Below are 26,221 nucleotides of genomic sequence, written 5' to 3'. Positions count from 1 at the left end.
AGACTTTGTGCTAAATTGTAACTAGAAATATAAAGTGAATATAATGAAAAGGAGAAGTCAATGCCAACTACTTTAGGAAAGTAACAAATATCAAGATTTGAATCAAACTAAGTTTAAGAAAAAAATTTTAGGGCCAAGCAAGTAACTCACACCTTTAAACACAGTACTCAGAGATAGAGCCCAATGAATCTCTGAGTTAGAGGCCAGCCGGGTCTATGTACAGAGATTCTGTCTCAAAAAAAAAAAAAAAATAATTAATTAACTTTTTAAAAAATAATTGAAATTTGGGCCCAGCAAAATGGCTCAGTGTGTAAAGGCAAGTCTGATGTTTTGCTTTGGTTTTCAGACTCCACATGGTGAAAGATAAAAATCTTTAAAGAAAATAAACATAATCAAAGTCTTTAAACAGTTTTATATGTCTGATTTGTCTTGTTGGGAGGGGTGGGGTTTTTTTCCAGAAACAAATTTTAAATGCTTTTCACGAATTTTTAAATTTTTATTTCTTATATTCAAACCTTTATTTTTTAAAATCACCTGTTACAATTATATGTTTGAGAAAACTCCTTTTTAAACATACAGAGTTAGTAAAGTGAATACAGAAGAGCAAACTCATTTTAGAGCAAGCTGGCAATGGTGCATGCCTTTAATCCTAACACTTAAGGAGGTAGTAGCACCAGGCAAATCTCTTTCGAAGCCAGCCTGGTCTACAGGACAGCCAGAGCTGTAAAGAGAAAGCTTGTCTTGAAGAAAAAGAAAGCACATTAAAAAACTGAAAAAACTGCTGACTGGGGTTGGCGCAGGTCTTTAATCCCAGCACTCAGGAGGCAAAGGCAAGTGGATCACTGTGAGCTTGAGGCCAGCCTGGTCTACAGAATGAGTTTCAGGACAGCTAGGGCTGTTACACAGAAATCCTGTCTCGAAAAACAAAACAAAACCAAAGAAAAAAGAAAAAGAAAAGGGAAAGAAAAAAATAGGCATCTCTCCAAATTAAAAGAGCTAATGTCATCCTCATGTAGTTGGTACAAGGTTGTTAAGGCAGCTGTAATCATCCAAATTTATAGCTGCCTTCCTCCACTTAGGACTGAAGAAGAAAATTTAGATAATCCAACAAAGGAACAATGTTCGCGATAACATCCTGGTTTGATGTTGAGTTTTTCCATTGCTAGTGGTCCTTGGGTTGTTTCCCCATATGAACTTCTATCATTCACTGTAAATTAAATCTATACTTTCTTCAAACAGAGCATGATATTAGGAAATAAGCTCTGATATCGAAAACCATGGGTTCCTATGAGTGAACTTTCAATGAAGGTGCCCATGGAAGAAATTGTGTTCTGGTGCCACAAGAGGTCAGAGGGTAAATGAACTCTAAGACAGGCAGGACTCTGCTCACAGATGGCTGGCTAGACACAACTCGAAACTCGGGCAGCATCTCATCCGCATAAGGTATTCCTCTAACAGGACATGGAGACAGAATTCCCAGCATGCTATAGGGAAAAATTCCTCCCTGTCTATCAGCCCACCAAGCACCAGTAGGTTCCCAGCACAGAGTCCTTTGTGTCCACAGATCCCAAAGCAGAGGGAAGCAGAAAACAGGCTACAGATATTTTAGTTCTTAATTCATATGCAAAATGACAGATTTGCTTAGGGCTCTCTCAGACAGTCTTAGTTTGTTTTTGTTTTTCGAGACAGGGTTTCTCTGTGGTTTTGGAGCCTGTCCTGGAACTAGCTCTTGTAGACCAGGCTGGTCTCGAACTCACAGAGATCTGCCTGCCTCTGCCACCCGAGTGCTGGGATTAAAGGCGTGCGCCACCACCGCTTGGCAGACAGTCTTAGTTTTGACTGGTTCTTCTCCCCTGTCAGCTTTTCATCAATTTTATTAATGTAAGTAATGTGGACAAAGATAGTGTGATACCTCTGGAAAAAAATCTTTTTCATGAAATTATATAATAAGAGTAGCCTGGAATGGAATTAATAACCTGGAGAGAAATGTATGAATTCTAGAGTTCTTTCTTTAGGCAATTTCAAGTTTTCTTACCACTTATCAGTACCTTAGAGCAAGAAGAGAACTAATAATAATTCCCTCTCTCTCCATTCCCTCATTCCTGTAGGTGTACCAACATTCGACCAGGAGAGACTGGAATGGATGTAACAAGCCGCTGCACCCTTGGAGACCCCAACAAGCTGCCAGAAGGGGTTCCCCAACCTGCTCGCATGCCCTATATCTCAGACAAGCACCCTCGGCAAACCTTGGAAGTGATCAACCTTCTGAGAAAGCACCGAGAGCTATGTGATGTGGTGCTAGTTGTGGGCGCTAAGAAGATATATGCCCATCGAGTCATCTTGTCGGCCTGCAGTCCCTACTTCCGAGCAATGTTTACAGGAGAATTGGCCGAAAGCCGCCAGACAGAAGTAGTGATCCGAGACATAGATGAGAGGGCTATGGAACTACTGATTGACTTCGCATATACCTCCCAGATAACTGTGGAAGAAGGCAATGTTCAGACCCTCTTGCCTGCTGCTTGCCTCCTCCAGCTGGCAGAAATACAGGAAGCCTGCTGTGAATTCTTAAAGAGACAATTAGACCCTTCTAATTGCCTGGGCATTCGGGCTTTTGCTGACACGCATTCTTGCCGTGAGTTACTAAGGATTGCAGACAAGTTCACACAACATAACTTTCAAGAGGTGAGTTGTGGGCTATGGAGATAGCTCATTGGATAAAGTTCTTGTCATGTAAGCACAGAGACCTGAGTTGAGCTCCTGACAACCAATATAGAGCCTGGCATGTCAGTAGGCACCTGTAATCAGCTTTGGAGGCACAGAAACAGAAAGATCCTGGGGCTTGCTGACCAACCAGTCTTCCTGAAACAGTTCCAGGTTCAATGAGAAGCCCCACCTGTCTCAAATAAAAAATAATAATATAAGAATAATAAGAATGATAAAGGAAGAGACCCAACATTGACCTTTGGTCTCTACACAAATATGCATGGACAAAGTGCACCACATACATATGCACACACACACACACACACACACACACACACGTTGTACTAAGTGATTTGAATGTATTCATAATCTGTTTGTTAAAAGAGCAATAGGGGGTGATTTATTTTGGGTTTTATTGCTTTGAAGAGGCACCATGACCATGGCAACTCTTATAAAGTAAAACATTTGATTGGGGTAGAGGCTTACAGTTCAGATGTTCAGTCCATTGTTATCATGATGGGGAGCGTGGCAGCGTGCAGGCAGACATAATGCTACAGCTGAGAATGCTACAGCTTGCAGGTAACAGGAAATCGACTCAGAGTTATGCTGAGGGAAGCTTGAGCAAAAGAGACCTCAAAGCCTGCCCTCACAGTGACACCCTTCCTCCATCAAGGCCATTTTCCTTCAAACCACCACAGGGAGCCAGTGAGATTGTTCTGTTTGGTAAATCTGTATTGTATCGCCAGAACCTATCGTGGAAGAAGAGAATGTTGTCTTCTGACCTCCACACTTGTGCCATAGAACACATACACACAATAATAATAACAACAACAACAATAAATACTTTTTAATTTAAGAGAGCATAATTTATGCTCTCTTATGAACATAAATTAAGATTTATGTTCTCCTAAACTAACTCCTGTCTTGTATTCTGGTTCTTGCTTACAGTATCAAATAAATAGGTTGCTATAAATTCTAAGCCTATTAGTGATTTTTTTTTTCTAGACAGGGTTTCTTTGTGTAACAGCCTTGGTTGTCCTGGAACTTGTTCTGTAGACCAGCTTGGCCTCAAACTCACAGAGATCTGCCTGCCTCTACCTCCCAAGTGCTGGAATTAAAGGCGTGTGCCACCACTGCCCGGCGCCTATTAGTGATTTTTAAAGGCCAATATCGTATTCTACCAGCAAAAGTTGTTTCTTTCTAATTATCTTCATAAAGGGTTTATTAATAAGCCAAAACATGGCTTATTTATGCATGAGAAGACCTGTGCATCAGAGAAGTGATTTCCTATAACATTTTCCTCCTGATTAGACAGTTTATTCAACAGGATAAGTTATACACCAACTATTTGGTAAATTAAAAAAAAAAGAAATTTAGATGGTACCAAAAGAATTTTCATTAAATTCACTTTTATTATTTATTCAGCATGGCAATAATATGAAACAATCCCTATTTGATCTGGAAATGAAGAAGCATTTCTAAGTGATAAACTAGAAAGGCTAAAATTCAAAACCATCAATTTTATCACATATAGAATTTTTTGTGATACTAAAACAAAGGCCAAATACAAATTGAGGGAAACATTTGCAACCTTTATTTACTATCAAAAGGCTAGTCTCCTTAATGCATTGAGAGCACCAGTAATTCATACCAGCAAGCTAGCAGAAAAATAAGACAATACACAGCGAGAGAAATTTAGACTGTCCTTAAATACCTGAAAGTCCACTTGTTTATTCGAAAAAAACGAAAAGACAAATTACAACTCACCAAAGTGCCTTTTCCCTCCAGCTTTGTTTTTTGAGATGCTGTCCTACTTTTCAGCCCAGGCCTTGAACCCAGCATCAGCCATCCTCAGCCCCTTACATGCTAGCATTTGTAGACACACCTAGTATAACTAGTCAAAGCACCATCTTTTGGGTTGCAATTATCCTTAAATGTAATATATCTTCTTGGTGAGGCTGTGGAACATAGGTTCATTGCTGGTATAAATATGCATTGACACGACCTCTCGAAAGGAAATTTGGCAGTATCTATAAAGATAACTCTTTACACCGACTTTTAAACCTGGCATTCTCAGGAACTTATACTATGTGTACTAGAAAGCAGAGAGTTTGAAGAGGTGGATTGAGGTTCTGTATTTGGTACCGAACAGGCAACTCTTTCTATGGATCTATATTCCTTGAAGGGTTAGCCTGAGATTAAATCTTGGTTCAAGTCTCTTTTAAGTGAGATATAACCTAGAAGCCGTAAAGGAAAAAATTAGATTTAGCTTCTAAATATGTGAAGCTTTTTTGTTTTTAAAACAGCTCCATAAATGTGATTAAATAATGCCAATGAGACCCCCTGTGGAGATAGAGGAGCGCCTTGCAGCCTTCCCAGTACTGATGGGTGGTTAGCAATGGAGTGACTGGCATTGGGTGATAGAAAAGGAGAAAAGAAAATTAGAAGCATATGGTCAGCAGTGCAGAGTTTCTTTTAAGAGGGCTTTCATGGAGTTGGAGCATTGGCTCAGCACTCAAGAGCACTTGTTGCTCTAGCAGAAGACCTGGTTACAATTCCCATCACCCACATGGCAGCTCACAACTGTCTATAACTGCAGTCCCAGGGATCTAACATCCTCTGACCTCCATGGGCACCAGGCATGCACGTGGTAACACACATACATGCAGGCAAAACACTCATACACACAAAAATAATAAAATGACTAAGTTTTTTCAAAAGAAAGCTCAACATATATTGCATATACTTCCTACTTATATGTATATTATATTTCCAGGAAACATCTGAAAATTAATATTAAGGTCATTGGCCTTAAGTAAGTATAAGCATTTTGATACTAGAAAACAGTCAGATTAGTAGTGTTAAGGAGCCCAAGTTGGCCTTGAATTGACAGGAATGCTTCCCCTTCAGCCTCCCAAGTGCTAAGATTACTGACAGAGCCACGGTGGGCAGCTAACTTTGTACTCTGTAAGGAAAGCCTTTCCACTGTGTATACCACATTTTCTTCCCTTGTCCATTATGGACCCCAGACGGACTCCCTGACTTGGCTGTTGTGAGCAGTGCTGCATTGAAGATGGCTGTGCAGGTATCTACTCCATGCTCACAGTGACTCCTTTGATTGTGTATCTAAGTCACGCCACAGGATCGTTCTCCTTCAGTTTCTGAGAATTTACGTACCACTTTCCATAGCAGCGAAATTAATATATGTTCTTAGTAACCATGCGTAAGAGGTCTTTCCTACCCTCATTTTTTCAGCATTTGATTTAGCTTGTTTTATTTATTACAGCCCTTCTGACTATGGCAAGAGAAAATCTCAGTGCAGACCTCGTGGTGGTTTATAGTGCTGGGGAGAGAACCCAGGCCCTTGCACACGCTAAGTAAGACTTTTACCACTGGGCTACATTTCCCAGCCTGCTAATATTTGTTTTTTAATCCATATAATAGAAAAAAGTTATCTTCTGATGAAATTTTAAAACAATGTTAAGGCATTTTTAAAGATGCACAATACCAAACTTGAACTTAAATAAAAATAAACTGGGAAATACATAAGTCGACAGTTAAAGGTAGCCACAGCTGAAGTTTGCAGACCGCAGAGGCCGGAACTCTTATTAGAAGTAGGCCTAAATGTTGTTTCTGGACATTGAAGAACCCACAGCACCCAAATTAGAGTTGCCCAGTAAAATGGGCTCCAGTTAAATATAAATTCCAGAAAAGCAGCACATTGCTTGTGATGTAGATAGGTCCTGGTTTATGGGGGGGTTCCCCTAAATCTGGCAGCCCTTCACAGGAAGTGAGATGCAGCCATGTTCATTACTGTTTCATCTGGCTAACTAGTTACTCAGGTGAAGTGTCAAGGTTAACTGTTGAATATCCCTAGAGAGTCAGATAATTTTAATCCTCGTGCCATAAAAGTTAATAAATAACTGTGGCTCCTGACTGCTAATTTTGTGATTTGTATTTTCTCTAATGTTTTTGAAAGAAACATTCTTGATCAAATGTTTAGAGTATTATTAAGCCCCATCATGTCCTGCTAAATATTCTAACCTTTTGATGAACAAGAAAATAGCCCTGTCCCAAAAATAATCCAGTGTGCTCATTAAAGGCAACACAGTCTGAACTTGCAGCAGTATAAGACGTCATGTATAGTGTACTAGAGAAACCACCTAGAGGATAGCAACAGTGTTCCCCTTCCCCCATTTCACCCTGTCCGCTACATCACAATAAATAGATCTTCAAATTCATGGCTGGCTTGCACCAAGCAATGTCCTTATTGCCACACCATTTCCATTCTGATAATTCTCTAAGACTTGGGTAAAAGTAAGCATGGATGTGTGTAATTTCTCACTAGAATATTATCTCATAGTGATTTGGTCCTCAGAAGTTTCCCTCGGTCCAATTCTTCATTATATTTATGCATGCAGTGGTAACTTTATATTCTTGTAAACTGAGTCCATGATGTTTCTGTCCTTTTAGCACCTGATCTTCCTCTAAAAGCTTTTCCTGGAATTTATATACCTCCTATCACTATGAAGTTTTAATTTAGTATGATTGTGTAGCTTATTTTGAATATAAATTTTTATCTTATTCATTAATTTTTTAAAGGGGAAAACTTTTAAACTAACTAAACAAGATTAACTTTGGTAACATTGTATATTTCCTGTTCTCCTTTATTCTCTTTTGAAACTTTTCTTTTCCTCCTTTTTGTTTTAAAGATTTATGTATTTATTATGTATACAATTATGCCTACAGATCAGAAGAGGGCACCAGATCTCATTACAGATGGCTGTGAGCCACCATGTGGTTGCTGGGAATTGAACTCAGGACCTTTGGAAGAGCAGCCAGTGTTCTTAACCTCTGAGCCATGTCTCCAGCCCTCCTCGTTTTAAACATTGTAGAATATAATTTTTCCCTATAAGAACAACAACAAAACAAATAAAGGTAAAAATTGTGCTTATAGGTTTCTTTTTTTCCTACCTAAATCTGAGCAGGTAATGGAGAGTGAAGAATTTATGCTACTTCCAGCCAACCAACTTATTGATATAATATCTAGTGATGAGCTCAATGTTCGGAGTGAAGAACAAGTGTTCAATGCAGTGATGGCCTGGGTCAAATACAGTATTCAGGAAAGGCGTCCTCAGTTACCCCAGGTAAGAGTCAAAATGCTTTTCCGAGAGGCTACTTTATACTAGACACAAGTAATGTGCAGAGACAAAACAGTCCTTGTCTCCACATGATCGAGGCAGTAAATCTTCAGAAGCATTTGCCTGCTTATTGTTGGGAACTTACTGCTCCTTTGCTTCCTGTCTGTTTGGGATTCATTCTGTTCCAACTGTTACACAATTCAGAAATTATATAAAATTACAAAAGAAAGCAGGAATGTATCTGCTCCCTTAGGTTGGAAGTCCTACCACACTTTAAAAAGTAAGTGGGCTCAGCGGTCACATGTATAAGATTCATTCTTGTCATGACTGTAGTCCGCCTTACTCAGAAGAGATGCATTCCAAGATATTTAAAAGATGCCTAAAACGTCAAACCCTATATATACTGTGGGTTTTTTCAGTATAAATATATATATTCTATGATAAAGTTTTTTTTATAAATTAGATCCAGTAAAGACTAGCAGTAACTAATTATAAACAATATTTATAGTAGTACTGTAATAAACATTACTTAACTTGACAAATTTTTATTTCTGGAATTTCTCATTTATTGTTGTCTGACCAAAGCTGACAACCAATAATTGAAAATGCAGAAAAAAAAATTAAAGATAAGGGGAATGTGTATTTTTTTAATATTTTCTTATTTATTCTATTATTTTATATGTGTGAGTGTTTTGCTTACATGTATGTAAGTACACTATGTGTGTGTCTGGTGCCCACAAAGGTCAGAATAGGGCTTTGGAACTAGAGTTACATCCAACACGTGAATACTGGGCATATGACCAGATCCTCTGCAAGAGCAGCAAGTACTTTTTAACTGCTGAGACATCTCTGCAACCTGGAAAGTATAGTCTAAGAGTTTAGAAGTTATTGATGAAAGCATTCTAAAAGTGATACTAGCATTCTAAAGTAGCATTCTAAAGTGATACTAGTATGTATGTGGCTTTGTAGCTAGTCTACATTACTGAATCGATAGAATAAATTTTAGATTTACTCTTTATCTCTTACACCCTTCTAAACTGATTATTAGATCCCAAAACTTCTGGATGCACAGTCAGTAAACATGAGTCAATACTCCTAACAAATTGTAGTGGGAGCTATGCCTTAATTATATTTATTTTCCTGTAGGTGCTGCAGCATGTTCGCCTGCCTTTGCTTAGTCCCAAGTTCCTGGTGGGCACCGTCGGCTCTGATCCTCTCATTAAAAGCGATGAAGAATGCAGGTATGAGTGGATAAGAAAATTCAACAACTGAACATTTCTAATTTCTGTTTTTCTCCTTACTGGTATTGCTTCTGAATATTGTATTTCTTATGCCAAAACTAGGGTAGTCAGTATTTAACAAGTTTTTCTTCTGGACTAGGGTCAAGGGGAGAAGGAAGAGAGGACTGAGCTTTGAGAATTCTGTTACCTTAGGAGTTTTTGTTGTTATTGTTTTAATATTTATTTATTGATTGATTTTTTTTTATGTGCGTTGGGTGTTTTCCCTGCACGTATGTCTGTGTGAGGGTGTTGGGTCCCCTGGAACTGGAGTTACAGACAGCTGTGAGCTGCCATGTGGGTGCTGGGCACTGAACTGGGTCCCCTGGAAGAGCAGCCAGTGCTCTTAACTGCTCAGTCATTTCTCTAGCCCCTTTTGTTTTGTTTTTTAATGTGTGGTGTTTATTGGAGAAGTGGCAAAAAGAAGTAGATTTCTAAGTTTTGATGCAAGTTTGACTTTGAAAAGTCAATTCTATTTTATTGTTTTTCCATGAAATAAATAAATAATGCCGTGAGTCTGTCTGTGAGTACTTTCTCATTGATCACATAATGTCTAACAGAAATAGGATAGATTCACTCGAAGATTATAGACAGTTAAAGTCCTGCCCCTCCTTACATAGTTTTGGGAAGGTCATTGATATAGCTCAATGAAATCATTTCCAGATAGGCTTGAGAATGAAGACCTTATTGATTTACTGAACTATCTCTGTAATAGATAAAGAAATTTGGAATTATCCAGATCCTAGAACGTAGGTAGGGCATATAATCCATTGCATTTCCTCTGTGATCTTGGGCTTGCCATTAGTGAGAAATGCAACATTTGAGATTAGATGTTTGTGTTTTCAGTTTGAAAAAGTACATGTTTGGGGTGGGAAATACTGATGAGATGGCTCAGTGGATCCAGTAGCTTGCCACCATGCCTGGCAACTTGTGTTTAATCCAAAACCCACATGGTAGAAGAACAGAGCTGACTTCTGCACATCCATGTTGTGACACTTGCATCCCATACGCATAAATAAAAAGTTAAATAAAAACTTTTACATTTGTAAACATAGAACAGCATAGATCACTAGCGGTCAGTTCCCCTAATTATATGAATAGCAGAAGGGAAATATGTAAACTAACACAGGATGAAATATAAAAAAATAATACAGAGATATCCCTCCCCCAATTAAGCATAAAACAGATTATATTGATCCTGATATGGGAAGTAAAGTACTTTTGAAGTTGACGCCTGGCACCCTAGCCTTGACACTGGGCAGTGCTTACTTTGTGCCACAGCTTCTTCATCTGTAAAGAGCGAGAGAATAAGTACCTGTTCCACATGCCTATTAATTATATGAGTGCAGGGGCTGGAGAGATGGCTCAGCGGTTAAGAGCGTTACCTGCTCTTCCAAAGGTCCTGAGTTCAATTCCCAGCAACCACATGGTGGCTCACAACCATCTGTAATGAGGTCTGGTGCCCTCTTCTGGCCTTCAAGCATACACGCAGAAAGAATGTTGTATACATAATACATAAATAAATAAATAAACAAATAAATAAATAAACAAATAAGTTAAAAAATTATATGAGTGCATATATTAAGAGCTTAAAGCAGAAACTAGAAGGTCGCCGTATTGTTGCAGTTAATTATTTGTTGGATGCTAAGTGTTATCTGTGCTGCAGTCTTTTTAGAACCTTTGTCTGTAGTAAAAGCTGACTGAGTCAATCTTTCAATTTTGGGGAACCAGAAAAAAACTCCTAATCTTTGGCTTGACTTCCTTTTAATTTTTGTTTTGTTTTCTGTTTATTTTGTTACTAGGATAAATAGATTAAGAGGAAAAAGTACATTTTTGGGTTATGCATAGCACCAATCATGTATGAATTACTCGTAGTGTAAATAATGAGAAATTAAAACACAGTAGTTCAGGGTACATTTGGAGTTGAAGTATAACAGTGTGGTAGAATTTACATAAATCAGGAACTGAATCTCCTAAAATATTCATATACAGAATATTGTACTATGTTAATCTCTAGGCTGTGCTCTTAAAGGAATGTTGGGAAATGTTTTGTTTATGTCTGTGGACTAGTTGTATGAAACCACTCTTAGATACTGCTCTCACTGATGTCCTTTCCAGACACCTTGTAGAATCTCTAAGCAAGCTGGTGATTGTGTTGGTTTTTTAGGGGAAGGGGTAAGATGTCCTCTGTCCTTTGATTGTTGAGCTTTAGCTTAGAATTAGCCTCAAGTATGAAGTTACACTAGAAATGCCCATCAACTCAGAAATCCTAATGTGACTTGCATCATGGTTCATGTCTGTGCCAATTTTAGTATTGACAGGCAACAGGGTTTGGTTTAACTTGTGCTTGTTCCCTTTTACTAACATGTTTTCTTACATCATATAGGGACTTAACTTGCAACATTATTTAGTCATTTGAAATAAATGCAAAGTTTTTTTTCTACAGAGACTTGGTAGATGAGGCTAAAAACTACCTCCTATTGCCTCAAGAACGACCACTAATGCAAGGACCAAGGACAAGGCCACGGAAACCTATCCGATGTGGAGAAGTGCTCTTTGCAGGTGTCAATCTTTATATGTTTGTTTGTTTAGTTTTCTGTTTTCTTTAAGTTAAATCTCACTGTGTTGCCCAAGCCGTCCTAGAACTTTCTATATGGTGTAGGCCCTCCCACATCATCTTCTGTCTATATACTACCATGTCCAGTACAGGCTTAACTTTTTTTTTTTTTTTTTTTTTGGTTTATCGAGACAGGGTTTCTCTGTGGTTTTGGAGCCTGTCCTGGAACTAGCTCTTGTAGACCAGGCTGGTCTCGAGCTCACAGAGATCCGCCTGCCTCTGCCTCCCAAGTGCTGGGATTAAAGGCATGCGCCACCACCGCCCGGCTCAGGCTTAACTTTTAATATACCGTGATTAAACAAATATTCTCAGGTATGTTTGAATAATCATTTACATAGTTGTGATACCTGCGATCATAAGATACACAAAGTAAGTCAACAAGGCTATTCTTCAAAATCTGTCTTTTCAACAGGGTTTGGTGGTACATGCCTTTAATCCCAGCACTTGGGATACAGAGGCAGATGAATCTCTGAATTAGAGACCAATCTGGTCTACAGAGTGAGTTCCAGGATAGGCAGGGCTACATAAAGAAACCCTTTCTCAAAAAAAAAAAAAAAAACCTGAAAGGAAAAAAAAGAAAGAAATCTGTCTTTTCATACTTTTGTAGGTTGAAGCCCAAAGCCAAGGTACCAGCAGTGTTGCTGAGACCTCCCTCCTCCACATGCAGAGTACCTTCCTCTGTGCCCTTGGCCTCACAAGGCCTTTTCTCTGTGTGAGTGACGGATGAGACAAGTCTCTGAGGTCTTTTTCCTCTCATTGGTCCTACTATAATGGTCCACCTTTATGGCTCCATTTCACTTTAATTACCTCCTTAAAGGCAGTCTCCAGTCACAGTGGAACTTTGACTTCAACATATGACTTTTGGAGATCCACAGTTAAGTCTCTAATATCTAATTATGTCATCCATGGTTGACATGGGGATCACAGTGCACACAAAACCACCATGGTCTCAAACTTCTCTAAGTCAATCGGCAAGATTGAAGTTTTGTTCCTGAATGGTCCCTTTTTTCCCTTTTGATATTGAAGAATACCACTTACCAGGTATCATTAATTTGATATGAAATCATCAGTCCAATATAAAGCTGGTTTTAAGCTTTCCACTATTTAGTTGTGCCAGATATTTAATGATTGGTTGATCTCAAAGATTATGAGCCCTCACATTTCCAGCCTAGGGCCATTTTAGAGTTTAGGATGTTTTCTCTGATACTGAAATTCCTTATATATGCCCCATTACACAGTTCACATTTAAGCAAATTACTGTATACAAGAACTTGCTGTGGTTTAGTACTAGGTGACTCTTCTAATTTGAGAGAAACAACAGTAAAGTAAAATTATATCACGGTGAGATTTGGAATAAAGAAAGTGAACTTTTGGTTTATCTAGAAGGTAGTTAATATTATTCTGCTCTTAATGTAGCTCAGGAATTTATTTGACATCCTTTAAAACTAGTAGTTCCCAAAGTGTTTTGAGCATAAAATAATCTTATTATTTTATGTTTCAGAATCACTCTTATTTTATGTTGAAATGGGGATGATTTGAAAGCAACATTTAGTATATCTGCCATTACCACAGCCCCACCCCCATGGTCATTTAGAAAAGAATAATGGAACTTGGCTTGGCAGTTATTTTAAATCATACTCACTATACTAGTCTACCCAGGCTGCCATAACAAAATAGTAATTCAGATCAAAGAAATGGATTTTCTTGCAGTTCTGGAGACTGAAATCCAAGATCAAGGTTACAGCCCAGTAACTGTTGGTGTCTTTTGGTGACTATAACTTGACCTGCTTCTGCCATGTGCTTGGAGAGTCAGAGCTTTAGGTCACAGAGAGGCTAGCTAAGGTAGACTTACCTTAGAACAGGTGTTCTCTTAACAATTTCTATCCCTCCCTAGTTGGTGGTTGGTGTAGTGGAGACGCCATTTCCAGTGTTGAACGGTACGACCCACAGACCAATGAGTGGCGAATGGTAGCTTCCATGAGTAAAAGGCGATGTGGAGTTGGAGTCAGTGTTCTTGATGACCTGTTGTATGCAGTAGGCGGCCATGATGGATCCTCCTATCTCAATAGTGTTGAAAGGTAAGGATAATTTGAAAAAAGTCCCTATGATTTAGTTTGAGATGTTAATTAAGAAACAGATGTGACTTACTATTTTAGTCTTACATCTGTGAGACCAATTAGCAGTGTAGACTCCTTAGAATGACACACAAGACCTTTGTGATCTGATCTCTACCAATCTTTCTGGTCTCTTCCCCATGTACACCATTTTCTAAGTTTGCAACTGCAGATACAACAAATTGCTACAACTCTTTGGACATGCCATTGTCTTGCCTTCTTCAATCCCTGCATATATGCATGTTTTTCTTCTGCTCTGAAATATCTTTGACACTTTAAGGCTTATAAGATTTGAAATATTACTTCCTGCATAAAACCTTCTTTGACTACAGATGAGCTACTCATTTCTCTGCTCTTTCATGAATATTTTAAGTATGCTTGTACATGTTGTACTAGTCAATTGTTGAGGTACCTGGCATATTGGAACTCTACAGTGAGTGATAGTTTTTTAAGTTTCTTATTGCCACACACTCTCTTTCATTAAGCAGTGTTGACCTACAATGATTTTATCATAGTTCCATAGCATATCCATAAAACCTAGTGTAACCAGTTCTGGATATTGGTTCTAGATATGACATAGCTAAAAAACAAAACCAGATAGCCGGGGCGGTAGCGGCGCACGCCTTTAATCCCAGCACTCAGGAGGCAGAGGCAGGCGGATCTCTGTGAGTTCGAGGCCAGCCTGGACTACAAGAGCTAGTTCCAGGACAGGAACCAAAAGCTATGGAGAAACCCTGTCTCGAAAAATCCAAAAAATAAAAATAAAAAATAAAAAACAAAACCAGAGGGTTGGCTCTACAAATTGGGGGGGGGGGGGTATGACAGGTAGAATGACACTTAGACATGAATCAGTGGGCTAAATAAATCAAAGTGCAAATGACTAAATATTTATAGATTAACAATTAAATTAATATATCCCAAATGTATAAAATGTAACTAAGGTAGTACACAGAGACAAACATATGAATGATATGCTACATGGGTTTTGTTATTGTTGTTGTTTGTTGTTGTTGTGGTTTTTTTTTTTTTGGCTTCTCAAGAGAGTTTATCTGTAGCTTTGGAGCCTGCTGTCCTGGAACTAGCTCTTGTAGAGTCTGCCCTTGAACTCAATGAGATCCGCCTGCCCCTGCCTCCCCAGTGCTGGGATTAAAGGCGTGTACCAACCACCGCCTGGTGCTACTTGCTTTTGAAAGTAAGAAAAATGAAAGCAACAGGTGGCACACACATGTAATCCCAGCGCTTGGGAGCCAAAGCAGGAGAAATCACAAGTTCAAGGCCAGTCTGAAATACGTAGCGATACCCTGTGTCAAAGAGAGAAAAAGAGAGAGAAAGCAAACCATGCTTTTAAAGAGCAAAAAAATCCGGCAAAATAGAAAAAAAAAATTGAGAAAGAAAGAAAAAGTAATGAAAACTTAAAAAGTAAAAATGGATATAGCTACACAAGGAGCAGCTTGGTATTCTTTTGTTTTTGGTTTTTGGGTTTTTTTAGTGGTTAAGAGTCTTGTACGTGCTAGATAAGCACTCTACTATTGAGCTATGTGCTCGGCCTTATAGTTCCTGATTTTAATTATCAGAGTGTCAGAAACAACCTAAGAATATAGCAATGAGAATAGGAGTAAGGGACTTGAAAGATGGCTCAGTGGTTAAGAACACTGTTACCTTTACAGAGGAACTGAATCCAGTTTCATGCACCCAGTTGGGCAGTTCACAACCATCTCTTGCTCCAGCTTCAGGAGCTCCACCACCCTCTTTGGACTTCTGTGGGTACTACACTCATGGGCACATACACACAGATACACATACACACATATAATAAAAATAAGTCATTTTTAAAAAAAATTGGGTTAAACAGTGCATCTCACATTACAATATAACAAAATAGTTCAAAGGAAAGATCTATACTTATATTAACAAAAATATCTCAAAAATACATCAAAGGAGAAAATTTCATAGTGTGTGATATTATGTAAATAAACATTCCTGCATTTAAATAAATGCACAAGTAGATAATATATTTTATTACAGAGGCTTAAGGGATGTATGCCAAATCCAAATGGAAAGAGACTAGAATTGAAAAAGAATTCTGTAGCATCCTGATATTTTAAAGAAAAATATATTCAAAATAAATGTTAAAATAAATTTTAAAAAGTTAATTAGGTTGGGGTATAGGTCTATAGCAGCACAGTTGCTAGCATGTGAGCCCCCAGTTCAATCCCCAGCACTGCTCAGTTCGGTTTTCATATGCTTGATTATTAGTCAGCCTGTTTGAAGGAAAGAACAGCCCTTAAATAGAAGTATATGCTTATATGCTCCAAATACTGAAATGAATTTTTATTTGGGCCATCAGCTCACAAAAACTGACATGGAGACTTATTATTAATTATGAAAGCTTGGCCTATGGCTTAGGCTTGTTCCAATAGCTCTTATAACTTAAATTAACCCATTTTTATTCATCTGTGTTTTCCCTTGTAGCTTTTTACCTCTTCTGTCTTACACCTCCTGTTTCTTTTCTGTGTCCTTTGGTGTCTCTCTCATGCCTAGATTTGTCTCTTCTTCTCTCTGTGTGTGTCCAGCAGTCACACCTAACCTCTTACTGCTTAGCTCCTGGCCATTCAACTCTTTATTAAACCAATCAGAAAGCACCTTGGACACATCTTCACAGTATACAAAAAGATTATTCCACACAAAATACCATAAACACAGCCAAACTCTAACGTGTAATACAAGCTCTCAATGTGTTCTTTGCAGATATGACCCCAAAACAAACCAGTGGAGCAGTGATGTGGCCCCTACAAGCACCTGCAGGACAAGCGTTGGTGTGGCAGTACTTGGAGGTTTTCTGTATGCCGTGGGCGGACAGGATGGTGTCTCTTGCCTCAATATTGTTGAGAGGTGATTTATTTTTAATCAAAATAATTTTCATTTTTTTAATGAATATACAAAGTTCTTTTGCTTTTTTATATATCCCTAAATGGCCTACTATGAAAGAGAGAGACAACATGTGTGTGTGTGTGTGTTTGTTTGTGTGTGTGTGTGTGTTTGTTTGTGTGTGTGTGTGTGTGTGTGTGTGTGTGTGTAGATCAGATGACTTTGAGAGATTGGTTCTCTCCTTCTACCATTTTGTGCCCCCCCCCACCATCTGTTCTTTAATTGACTAAAAATATATTTGTGGTAAACATGATATGTTCAAATATTTAAACCATGTAGAATGGTTAAGTCAAACTAATTAACTGATTTATTTCCTTACATACTTTGGGGGTTTTGGCGAAAACAGTTAAAATCTACACTCAACAGTTTCAACAGTAACTACTCACCTATTGTACTTTAGATTTCTTGAACTTACTCTTTGACCAGCATCTCTCTGATCCTGCCAACCCCTCATTGCGAGAGAAGTCCGTTCTACTCTTTGCTTCTACAAATGAGACTAATTTAGATTCTATCTTCAAGATATGGTATTTTTTATTCATGTGTCTGATTTATTTTACTTAACAAAATGTCCCCCATGTTCTTCCTATTGTCACAAATAACAAAATACGGCTTTTAAAAAAACTGAATAGGAGGTGTGTGCGCCCATACATTTTTTTAAATCTGTGATAAATCTCTGTATCCGTTATATCTCTTGTGATTTCAGGCCTGTGGAAACTACTTGGGCCAACAGGAATGTTTTTCCTCCCTGCAGGTATGATCCAAAGGAGAACAAGTGGACTCGGGTGGCTTCTATGAGTACTAGACGACTAGGGGTTGCTGTGGCTGTGTTGGGAGGGTTCTTATATGCTGTAGGTGGCTCTGATGGAACGTCTCCACTCAACACAGGTTAGTTCCCCGTAAGGCAGCCTAAGTCCCCAAAGCAGCATGTTTTTCTGGGAAGAATCCCTCTGCACTGGCAGGATTTCTGTGCAAACTTGACATGACCTAGAACCATCAGAGAGGAAGGAGTCTCAGATAAGGAAATGCCTCCATGAGATCCAGCTGTAAGGCATTTTCTCAATTAGTGATCATGGTGGGGGGTGCCATCCCTGGGCTAGTGATCCTAGGTTCTATACGAAAGTAGGCTGAATAAATAAGCCAGGGGAAACAAGCCTGTAAGCATCTCTCCTCCATGGCCTCTGCATCAGCTTCTGCCTCCAGAATTCAGCCCTGTTTGATTTCCTATTCTGACTTCCTCCAGTGATGGACTATGATCTGGAAGTGTAAACCAATAAATCCTTTCCTCCCCAGCTTGTTCTTTGGTCATGGTGTTTCCTTGCAACAATAGAAACCCTAAGACATCCTTTATACAAAATATAAAAAGCTCAAGTTATTTTGTAATTTTCACTATAACATCTTTATTAATTCTTTGAGAATTTCATACAGTATATTTTTATTATGTTCACCTTCCTACTTCTCCCAGATCTACTCCCTCCTCCCCATTCCCTCCCTTTTATCTCTTTTCTTTTTTTAATAACCCACTAAGTCTAATTTGTTCTGCTCATATATTCATAAATGTATTTGATATTTAAGAAAATGTTATGTTTTTCTCTCTAGGGAAATGCAATTCATGACTTCTAGTATGTTTCCCAAAGTTTTCTTTCTCTATATATTTTATAAGCTGCTAAAAACTTATACTGAATTTTTTTTTAAAAAATCTGAGGCTGCAAAGATAGATCAGGGGTTAATGGTTAATAGCACTTGTTCTTGCAGAGGATCTGGGTTCAGTTCCCAGTTCCCACATGGTGGCTGATGACCAGTAACACCAGTTCCAGAGGATCTGTTGAGGACACCAGGTATGCACAGGGTGTGCATACATACATGAAGGCAAAACACTTACACATTAAATAAGTGGATAAATAAATAAGATGTAGGCTACAACTGAAAAAAAATCTACTTTCTAAATAATGACTTCCCTTCTTCCCATAATCACAACCTACCCTTAATAAAAGATAATTCTTTTAATATAAGAATAAATAAAACCTTAGAACTACAAGCTTCTTTGCCTTTTCTGTCTAGACATAGTGGGTATTTTCATCTAAGGATGTGTCAGTGGCACACCCATGAGATTCATTGTTATGCCTCTTCAGAGGCTTAAAAGACACTGGCATGGGAGAGCACTTGGGAGGCAGGAACAGGGGGATCATGAGTTTGAGGCCAGCTTGAGCTATGTAGTGAGTTCTAGGCCTGCACCGCAGAGCAAGACTCCATGAGTAATTAGACGAGCGATCTGAGGAGTACAAGTGCAGAAGCCGTCCATTATTACAATAAAATCCTAGTGCTAAACTGATCTTAGAAATCATAATCTAGTTCCCCACTGGAAGAGAACAAGCACACACAATTAGTTATGTAGCCAAAACTAGAACTTAACAAATGTCCTTTCCTCGGAAGTTGACTGCAAGAAACTGGTTCCCATCAGATTCTATACTGAAAAGAGATGCCATCGTGTTTGGTGGCTATGAAGAGAGCAGATGAGTGGTCACTTACTGGTCTTTTCTTTCCCTGCAGTGGAGCGCTACAATCCTCAGGAAAACAGATGGCACACCATAGCCCCTATGGGGACCCGAAGGAAACACCTAGGTTGTGCAGTGTACCAGGACATGATCTATGCTGTAGGAGGGAGAGACGACACTACAGAGCTTAGCAGTGCTGAGAGATACAACCCCAGAACTAACCAGTGGTCTCCCGTGGTGGCCATGACGTCCCGCAGGAGTGGAGTAAGTGCCAGCTGCCGAGAGCTTTGTAAGCAAGCACACAAGGGGTGTTCAGATGGAATGCTCTGTGAGCTACACTAGGGCACCCTGGAGGTGGAGTGCTGGTCTCCACGTGCTTTATTTTCAATTGTCTCAGCTGTCAAGATGCTTTTAGACAAAGTGAGGTGGGGAACCCCAAACCAAAACAGCTTATATTTCTTTTGATTGCTTCTAACTCCAGTAGCTAGATATTTTCTATCCATTCATATATTTAATTATGTAGTTATTTTTTATTATTTATCTTCTATCAGCTACTTCTCCAGGAGGTATCTTCCCTATATTGTCTACCCCTCTATTTGTTACTGGAACTTTAACAGACTTTTAGTTATATTCCTGTTATTCTCACTGCTTCATGTTGATTGTATTTCCATTCATTTGGAAGGCAGAAATGTCTACAAAATTCTCCTTGTAGAGCTCTTAGTCTGGTGAAGGAAGCTGAGGTGTTTGCCGTACCTGCAGTAAAGATGTGCTGTGGTCGTAGTGTATGTGACAGAAGGACATGGGAGATGGGCTTAATGCACATGCGTGAACACCTGCACGCTAGCTCAGAGCCTAACAGTAGAATGACCAGAGCATAGAGTCCATTAGGAGAGGGAAATGTGGGGGCTGAGGCCAAACATGGTGCCTCTAACAGATTTCTGGCAGGCCTGAGTAACACTATGGACTTAAACCTGTCACTGGGCAGGGGTGACATGTTGTTAGAAAGTGGATTCGAGTGAGCAAAGCAGGCTCAGTCATAGTTTGGAGGTTCTCGCTCACATGTAGTGAATGGCTTTCTAAATTTTACAAATATATGCTCTGATTCTTGTGTACATATAGTAATTTGATACAGAATTTAACGGTTCCCATAATGTCATAGATTACTGCTACTTTTTCTTTCTGAATTCATGTAAACTATAAAATGAAACCATAAGAGGTTTGAGAAAGTTAGAATTCCCCAGTGGTTGTCTCAATGCCACTGTGCTCTGCCCTTACAGGTTGGTCTGGCAGTGGTCAACGGACAGCTCATGGCAGTGGGAGGTTTTGATGGCACTACATACTTGAAGACCATTGAAGTTTTCGACCCAGATGCCAATACTTGGAGGTAACCTTTTCATGCTGCAAGTCTTTTCATTATTGATTTCAAATCATGAGCTTGAGAAGGATCATGACCACCAAAACCGGGATGGCCAGGGCCCTGAAGTCCTCGTGTGGTTTCCTGAAGGGAGCTGAGTTAACTCAGATACAATGATGCATTTTAACTTGCTGTTCTGAAGTGTCTGATAAAAAACTCTAAAATTCTTCTAATAATCATCTCATTTTATGTAAGCAGAGGTGAGGAAAACACTATCATTTCTATTCCCATCACATCCTAATGGCGAAACCAGAACACCATGAAAATAAAAGATGGTGCTTAAATAAGCTAGTGACATAAGTAGACGCAGCCTGAGCCTTCAGTTCTCAGTTTGTCTGTACAGGTTCTTGTCTTTGAGAAGCCTTATTTCTGGGGGAAAAGTGTAGTTACTTTCAAAAAAAAATATTTTAAAGCCTATTCTTTCTTTAGCTTTTAAAAGTGTATTGCTATAGAGTCTTCTGTTGTGAAATCCAGCCTGTTTTAATTTTCACTTTTAGGTAGGAAGCTATACCTTATTTCTGAGAGTTTAGCTATATTGAACTTCATTTTATAGATTTAATGTTTCTTTTAACTCCTCAGGCCCAGGGGTGGGCACAGGGGTAGAGTACATGCCTAGCTGGAGGAGAGCCTGACCTCAACCTCTAGCGCTCTCCCTATCAAAATCCAGAGGTAGATGCTGAGCAAGCACTCCCTCCAGTTCCTGTACAGAGACTGAGAGCACTTCCCTGAGATTCTCTGTTGAGTAGTCGCATTACTGAGGTCAGATTAATAACAACATGGTACTTTTTGAAGGAGACAGCTTCCTTGCAGTCCTAGCTCTGGCATTGTAGTGTCATGCTAGGTGGAGGTGCTGTGTGATTAGCAAGCTCAGAAGGGGGCTAAGATGGCAGGGAGGAATGTTTCTGTAAAGGGCAGCCTGGGAAGCCCCACTGAAATGGTGAGGACAGAGAAGAGCAGGTTTACACAAAGAAAAGCCTGCCGTTTGCAGAATGTTCTTTCCTTTATACAGTTCTCTGTGGGAATTCAGAGTAGGGCACAGTTTAAGAAATAGCTACATTTATTCCTGTCTCATAGCTGCTGTGATTTATGTATAGACTTTTATCAGCAGCCATCACTCGAGTTAGTGGTGTATGGTGAATAATATTCATAAACTTCTTAAAAATAATCTACAGAGGGGCTGGAGAGATGGCTCAGCGGATAAGAGCATTACCTGCTCTTCCAAAAGTCCTGAGTTCAATTCCCAGCAACCACATGGTAGCTCACAACCATCTGCAATGAGGTCTGGTGCCCTCTCCTGGCCTGCAGGCATACACACAGACAGAACATTGTATACATAATAAATAAATAAATTAAAAAAAAAATCTACAGAGAAGTTGATACCTAAATCTCCGTAGTTTCAAAAAGTATGTCAAACTTGTTTGTTGGTTTGAGTTGTTTGTTTTGTTTCATATTTTGAGACAGGGTCTCTCCTGTAGCCTTACTGTTCTGGAATTTCCTATATAGATCAAGCTGACCTCAAACTCGGAGATCCACCTGCCTCTACCTCCCGAGTGCTGAGCTTAAAGGTGTATGTTACCATGCCCAGCCCAAACTTTTTAATTTTGTTTTTGTTTTGGGCTTTTTATTTTTATTTTATTTTTTTTTTTTTTTTTGGTTTTTCGAGACAGGGTTTCTCTGTGGTTTTGGAGCCTGTCCTGGAACTAGCTCTTGTAGACCAGGCTGGTCTCGAACTCACAGAGATCCGCCTGCCTCTGCCTCCCGAGTGCTGGGATTAAAGGCGTGCGCCACCACCGCCCGGCTTGTTTTGGGCTTTTTGAAGCAGAGTCTCACTATAGCCCAAGCTAACCTGGAGCACACTCTGCAGCCCAGGCTGCCCTCAAACTCACAGCAGTCCTCCTACCTTAGCCTCCCGAGTGCTAGGATTAGAGGTATGGAAAATATCCCTCTATAGCCCAGGTTGGCCTAGAACTATGTAGGCCAAGGTTAGCCTTAAGCTCAGATAATCATCCTGCCTCATGCTTCCATGGTCAGTGATTACAGATATGTGTTATCATACCTAGTACACATCCTAAATCAATTTTATCTCATTGCTGAATGAGGAGGTAGGTTTTTTTTACCCTGAAAATCTTCAGCTTTGAAGATGATCTTGTTCACAAATCACACAAACTAAATGCTGCTATGATGCTACATAGACAAGAAATAAACACAGAGAACTGGTGGGTGGAAAGAAAGGACCGTTGGCAAAATGCTTACTGTGCAAGCATGCGGCCCCGATTTCATCCACAGGTCCCACATAAAAAGCCAGACACATAGCAGATCAGGGGAGGCAGAGACAAGGCGGACCCCTGGGCTCCCTGACCAGTCAGCCATGCCTGCTATTTAGGTGCCAGGCCACTGAGAGACCCGGTCTCAAAAAACAAACCAGACTGACGTCTTCTGAAGAATGACATCTTAGGTGACCTCTGGTCTCCAGACATGTGTGTACCTTTGCACAGTATATACAGATACACAAAAAGAAGTGGAAGGAGGGAGGGAGGGAAAAGGAAGGGAGAAACTGAGCAGCTTGTCTAGGTGGCTCATACCTATGATCCCAACCCTCTGGAAGCTGAGGTAGGAGGATTGCCATGGGTTTGAAGCAACCAGACTGGAGTAAAAACAGCTAAAAAATAAAATGAAATAAAAAATAAAAGTAATTGAGGCTGGTACAGTGATACATACCTATAATACCAGCACCTCCACAGCCGTAGGTCTAGGGAGATCCTAGCAAGAGCCTATCTCAGAAAATAAAACATTAATTAATAATTGAGAAAGTTTTAGGCAAAGAGAAAATGTGTCTGGGAAAATAAATATCAGGCATAAAATTCCACACAAAAGCGTGGAACGTAAGGTTATGTGTGTTAGAAGCCGGTCTGTGTGTAAAGCTCTAGTACAAAAGGTGAGCAGACGGCCTCATTCCACGGAGAGCTTTCCAGCTCTGGTCTGCATTAATTCTGCTGCATGACTGTGATCAGTTTGCTTCTAATCTTTGGAGAGTTACATAAAGCTGAAAATGCTGTGAGTGACGTCTTCGTTGAGAAGGCGCAGTGCTTTTTCTGGTTAGAAACTATGCTTTTGTTTCTATCTTTGCAGGTTATATGGAGGGATGAATTATCGTCGGCTAGGAGGTGGCGTAGGAGTTATTAAAATGACACACTGTGAATCCCATATATGGTGAACACAGGAAAAAGTCTTGCATACGCTCCTTTATATTTGGAAGAGCCTTGACTTTGAAGCTTTGTACAGCTCGAGAAAACATTAGAACAAATGTTCACTTTGCCGGTGCCTCAACATACAGAACTACAAATCTAACGACAGAACTCACCTGCAGACGCCACCTTTGCACAACACCTTTCTGCTCTCTGCAGAGAGCGTTTATTTTGGGCTTTAATTTATCATGGAGTTTTGATGGTGATTTATTTTTGTTTTGTTGGTTGGGTTGTTTTGGGTTTTGGGTTTTTTGTTTTGTTTTGTTTTTGTTTTTTAACTTATCTTTTGTACAAGAGGGGGCAAAAAGGAGAAAAAAATTCCAAGCTGCAAAATTTACTTTGCTTTCTAGGTTTGGTTTCGTTTTTGAAAATACTGATAAGGGCAGAAGGGCTATGGTTACTCCAATTAGATACTATCCATCTACAAAGATTGCCAGTGATAAAAACAGATATGCAAAGTATACTCACTAGTTACTATTCTTGCACTAAATATTAGAGCACTCTGAAATGTAAAGGGGACTGGAAACGGTCCGGCGAGAGTGGTGTGCTGCTTTTGCAGAGGACCCAAGTTCAGTTCGCAGCACCCACATCTGGCAGCTAGGTCAGTGGTTCTCAACCTCCCTAATGCTGCAATACTTTAATACAATTAGTTCCTCATGTTGTGCTGACCCCCAAGCATAAAATTATTTTCATTTGCTACTTCATAACTGTAATTTTTGCTACTGTTATAAATTATAATGTAAATATCTGATATGCAGGATATCTGATATACAACCCCTGTGAAAAGGTCATTCCACCTCCCCACACACACACACACACAGGGGTCATGACCCACAGGTTGAGAACCGCTAAGCTAGGGGATCCAGAACTCTCTTCTGGCCTCTACAGGTATCTGCACTCCTGTGCATTCAGTACACACACAAACACACAAGTACTCCACAAGCATGAGTAATTCAAAATAAAATTTAAGTGTAAAAGAAAAAACAAGAAAACATCTCGTTAGATAGGACACTTCAGAAGGAATATTGAATCCGTAAAGGCAGGACAAGCTACCGTTTTCATTCACCAGGTAACATTTACATCTCTAACTGAACTTGCTTTCTACTCCATTTCCCTTTCCTTCCTGTAACATTTTCATAGTTTCTGCCACTTGTACCTAGGTCTCTGCTCAGTGCCTCTTCTAAAAACAGTGTGAGTCTCCTCCGTTGTCTTGAGAACTCTGGTAAAATCAAGTGCAACTCTGTAAGAGTTTTTGTTCACAACTTTCTTTCCTATCTTCTCATTGTCAGTAGGGGCCACCAAGGGGAGGTGACCTCTCTTCAGCAGTGAATTCTATTTTTCAGTTTACGCTGGCTGTTCCGGCTGGTGAATCTGAGCTGACCTTCAGTAACACGCTCTAAATGGAAGCTGTCTCCAGTTCATGTGAGCAGTACAAGTGAAGGGATGTCAGGCCAGCCAAAGCATCCAATCCGATCAGGAGTCTTCATGCTAATCATATCTCACAGTCTTTCATCCTATAAGGCCACCGTTACTGTGTCTCTTAAGTCGCACTTTCTGATGAAAGGTTAACATTTTTAAGGAAATAAATGAAAATTTTAGTGCCTACAGTCCGCCCCATTGTAGTCAGAGACTGATTTTTTTTCAGTGTATTTTGCAGGAAAACCTTTGAATGAGACTTATCCACAACCAAAAGGAATAACCTTGACCTTCTTCCTCTCCCCTACAACAAAATGTTTGGCAACTTTTGTGTTTACATTTAAACATCATTTGCACCTTTTTCAAGGAAAAAATAAGTATTTGGTAAACAATTGTTTACATGTATCATTTATGCTTTTTTCTAGCATGTATAACTTTTTAAAATAAAGGTATTTACCATAAAGTATTTGAAATTTTTTTTTAATTTTTTTACATTGTGTGTGTGTGTGTGTGTGTGTGTGTGTGTGTGTGTGTGTGTGTGTGTGTAAGGGGTGAGGTGGAGCATGCCCCAGCACCAAAGGACAATTTGTAGGAATCATTCCTCTCTTTCCGTCCTATGGATTCCAGAAATCAAACTCAGTTCATCAGGCTCTCAGAGTATCAGCTTCAGTATGATTCAGTATTCTTTCGAAGTATCCATGAACCAAAGCAATTTTCTTAGTAAAACTACACGTTTGGCTGTTCACCGGCAAACTGCTGGTGCCTTAACACTAATGAAGGTGGCGGCACCAAACTGTGACCAAGTATCCCCTACCATCAACAGACACGAGTCTTGTTTATTTGGGGGGGTTTGTTTGTTATTTTTTGAGACAGG

The 26,221-nt window shown here is 39.5% G+C and overlaps 1 protein-coding gene across 1 annotated transcript in view; it reads left to right on the top strand.

Annotated features, from left to right (window-relative positions):
• The window catches only part of Klhl20 (kelch like family member 20), a 46,669-nt gene extending 20,853 nt beyond the window's left edge, over positions 1-25,816 (top strand). Inside the window, exons 3-12 of the mRNA XM_075988411.1 lie at positions 2,109-2,682; positions 7,692-7,850; positions 8,991-9,085; positions 11,568-11,683; positions 13,633-13,816; positions 16,601-16,744; positions 17,532-17,665; positions 19,328-19,536; positions 20,550-20,656; positions 23,816-25,816. Of these exons, the coding sequence (XP_075844526.1) occupies positions 2,109-2,682; positions 7,692-7,850; positions 8,991-9,085; positions 11,568-11,683; positions 13,633-13,816; positions 16,601-16,744; positions 17,532-17,665; positions 19,328-19,536; positions 20,550-20,656; positions 23,816-23,900 (1,807 nt within the window). The 3' untranslated portion in view covers positions 23,901-25,816. The remainder of the gene's footprint in view (positions 1-2,108; positions 2,683-7,691; positions 7,851-8,990; positions 9,086-11,567; positions 11,684-13,632; positions 13,817-16,600; positions 16,745-17,531; positions 17,666-19,327; positions 19,537-20,549; positions 20,657-23,815) is intronic.
• Positions 25,817-26,221: the final 405 nt, after the last annotated feature.

This window comes from Microtus pennsylvanicus, chromosome 10 (assembly GCF_037038515.1).
Source record: "Microtus pennsylvanicus isolate mMicPen1 chromosome 10, mMicPen1.hap1, whole genome shotgun sequence".
Taxonomy (NCBI): domain Eukaryota; kingdom Metazoa; phylum Chordata; class Mammalia; order Rodentia; family Cricetidae; genus Microtus; species Microtus pennsylvanicus.
Note: the sequence above shows the minus strand (reverse complement) of the source record. Positions and strands in the feature narration are given on the sequence as shown.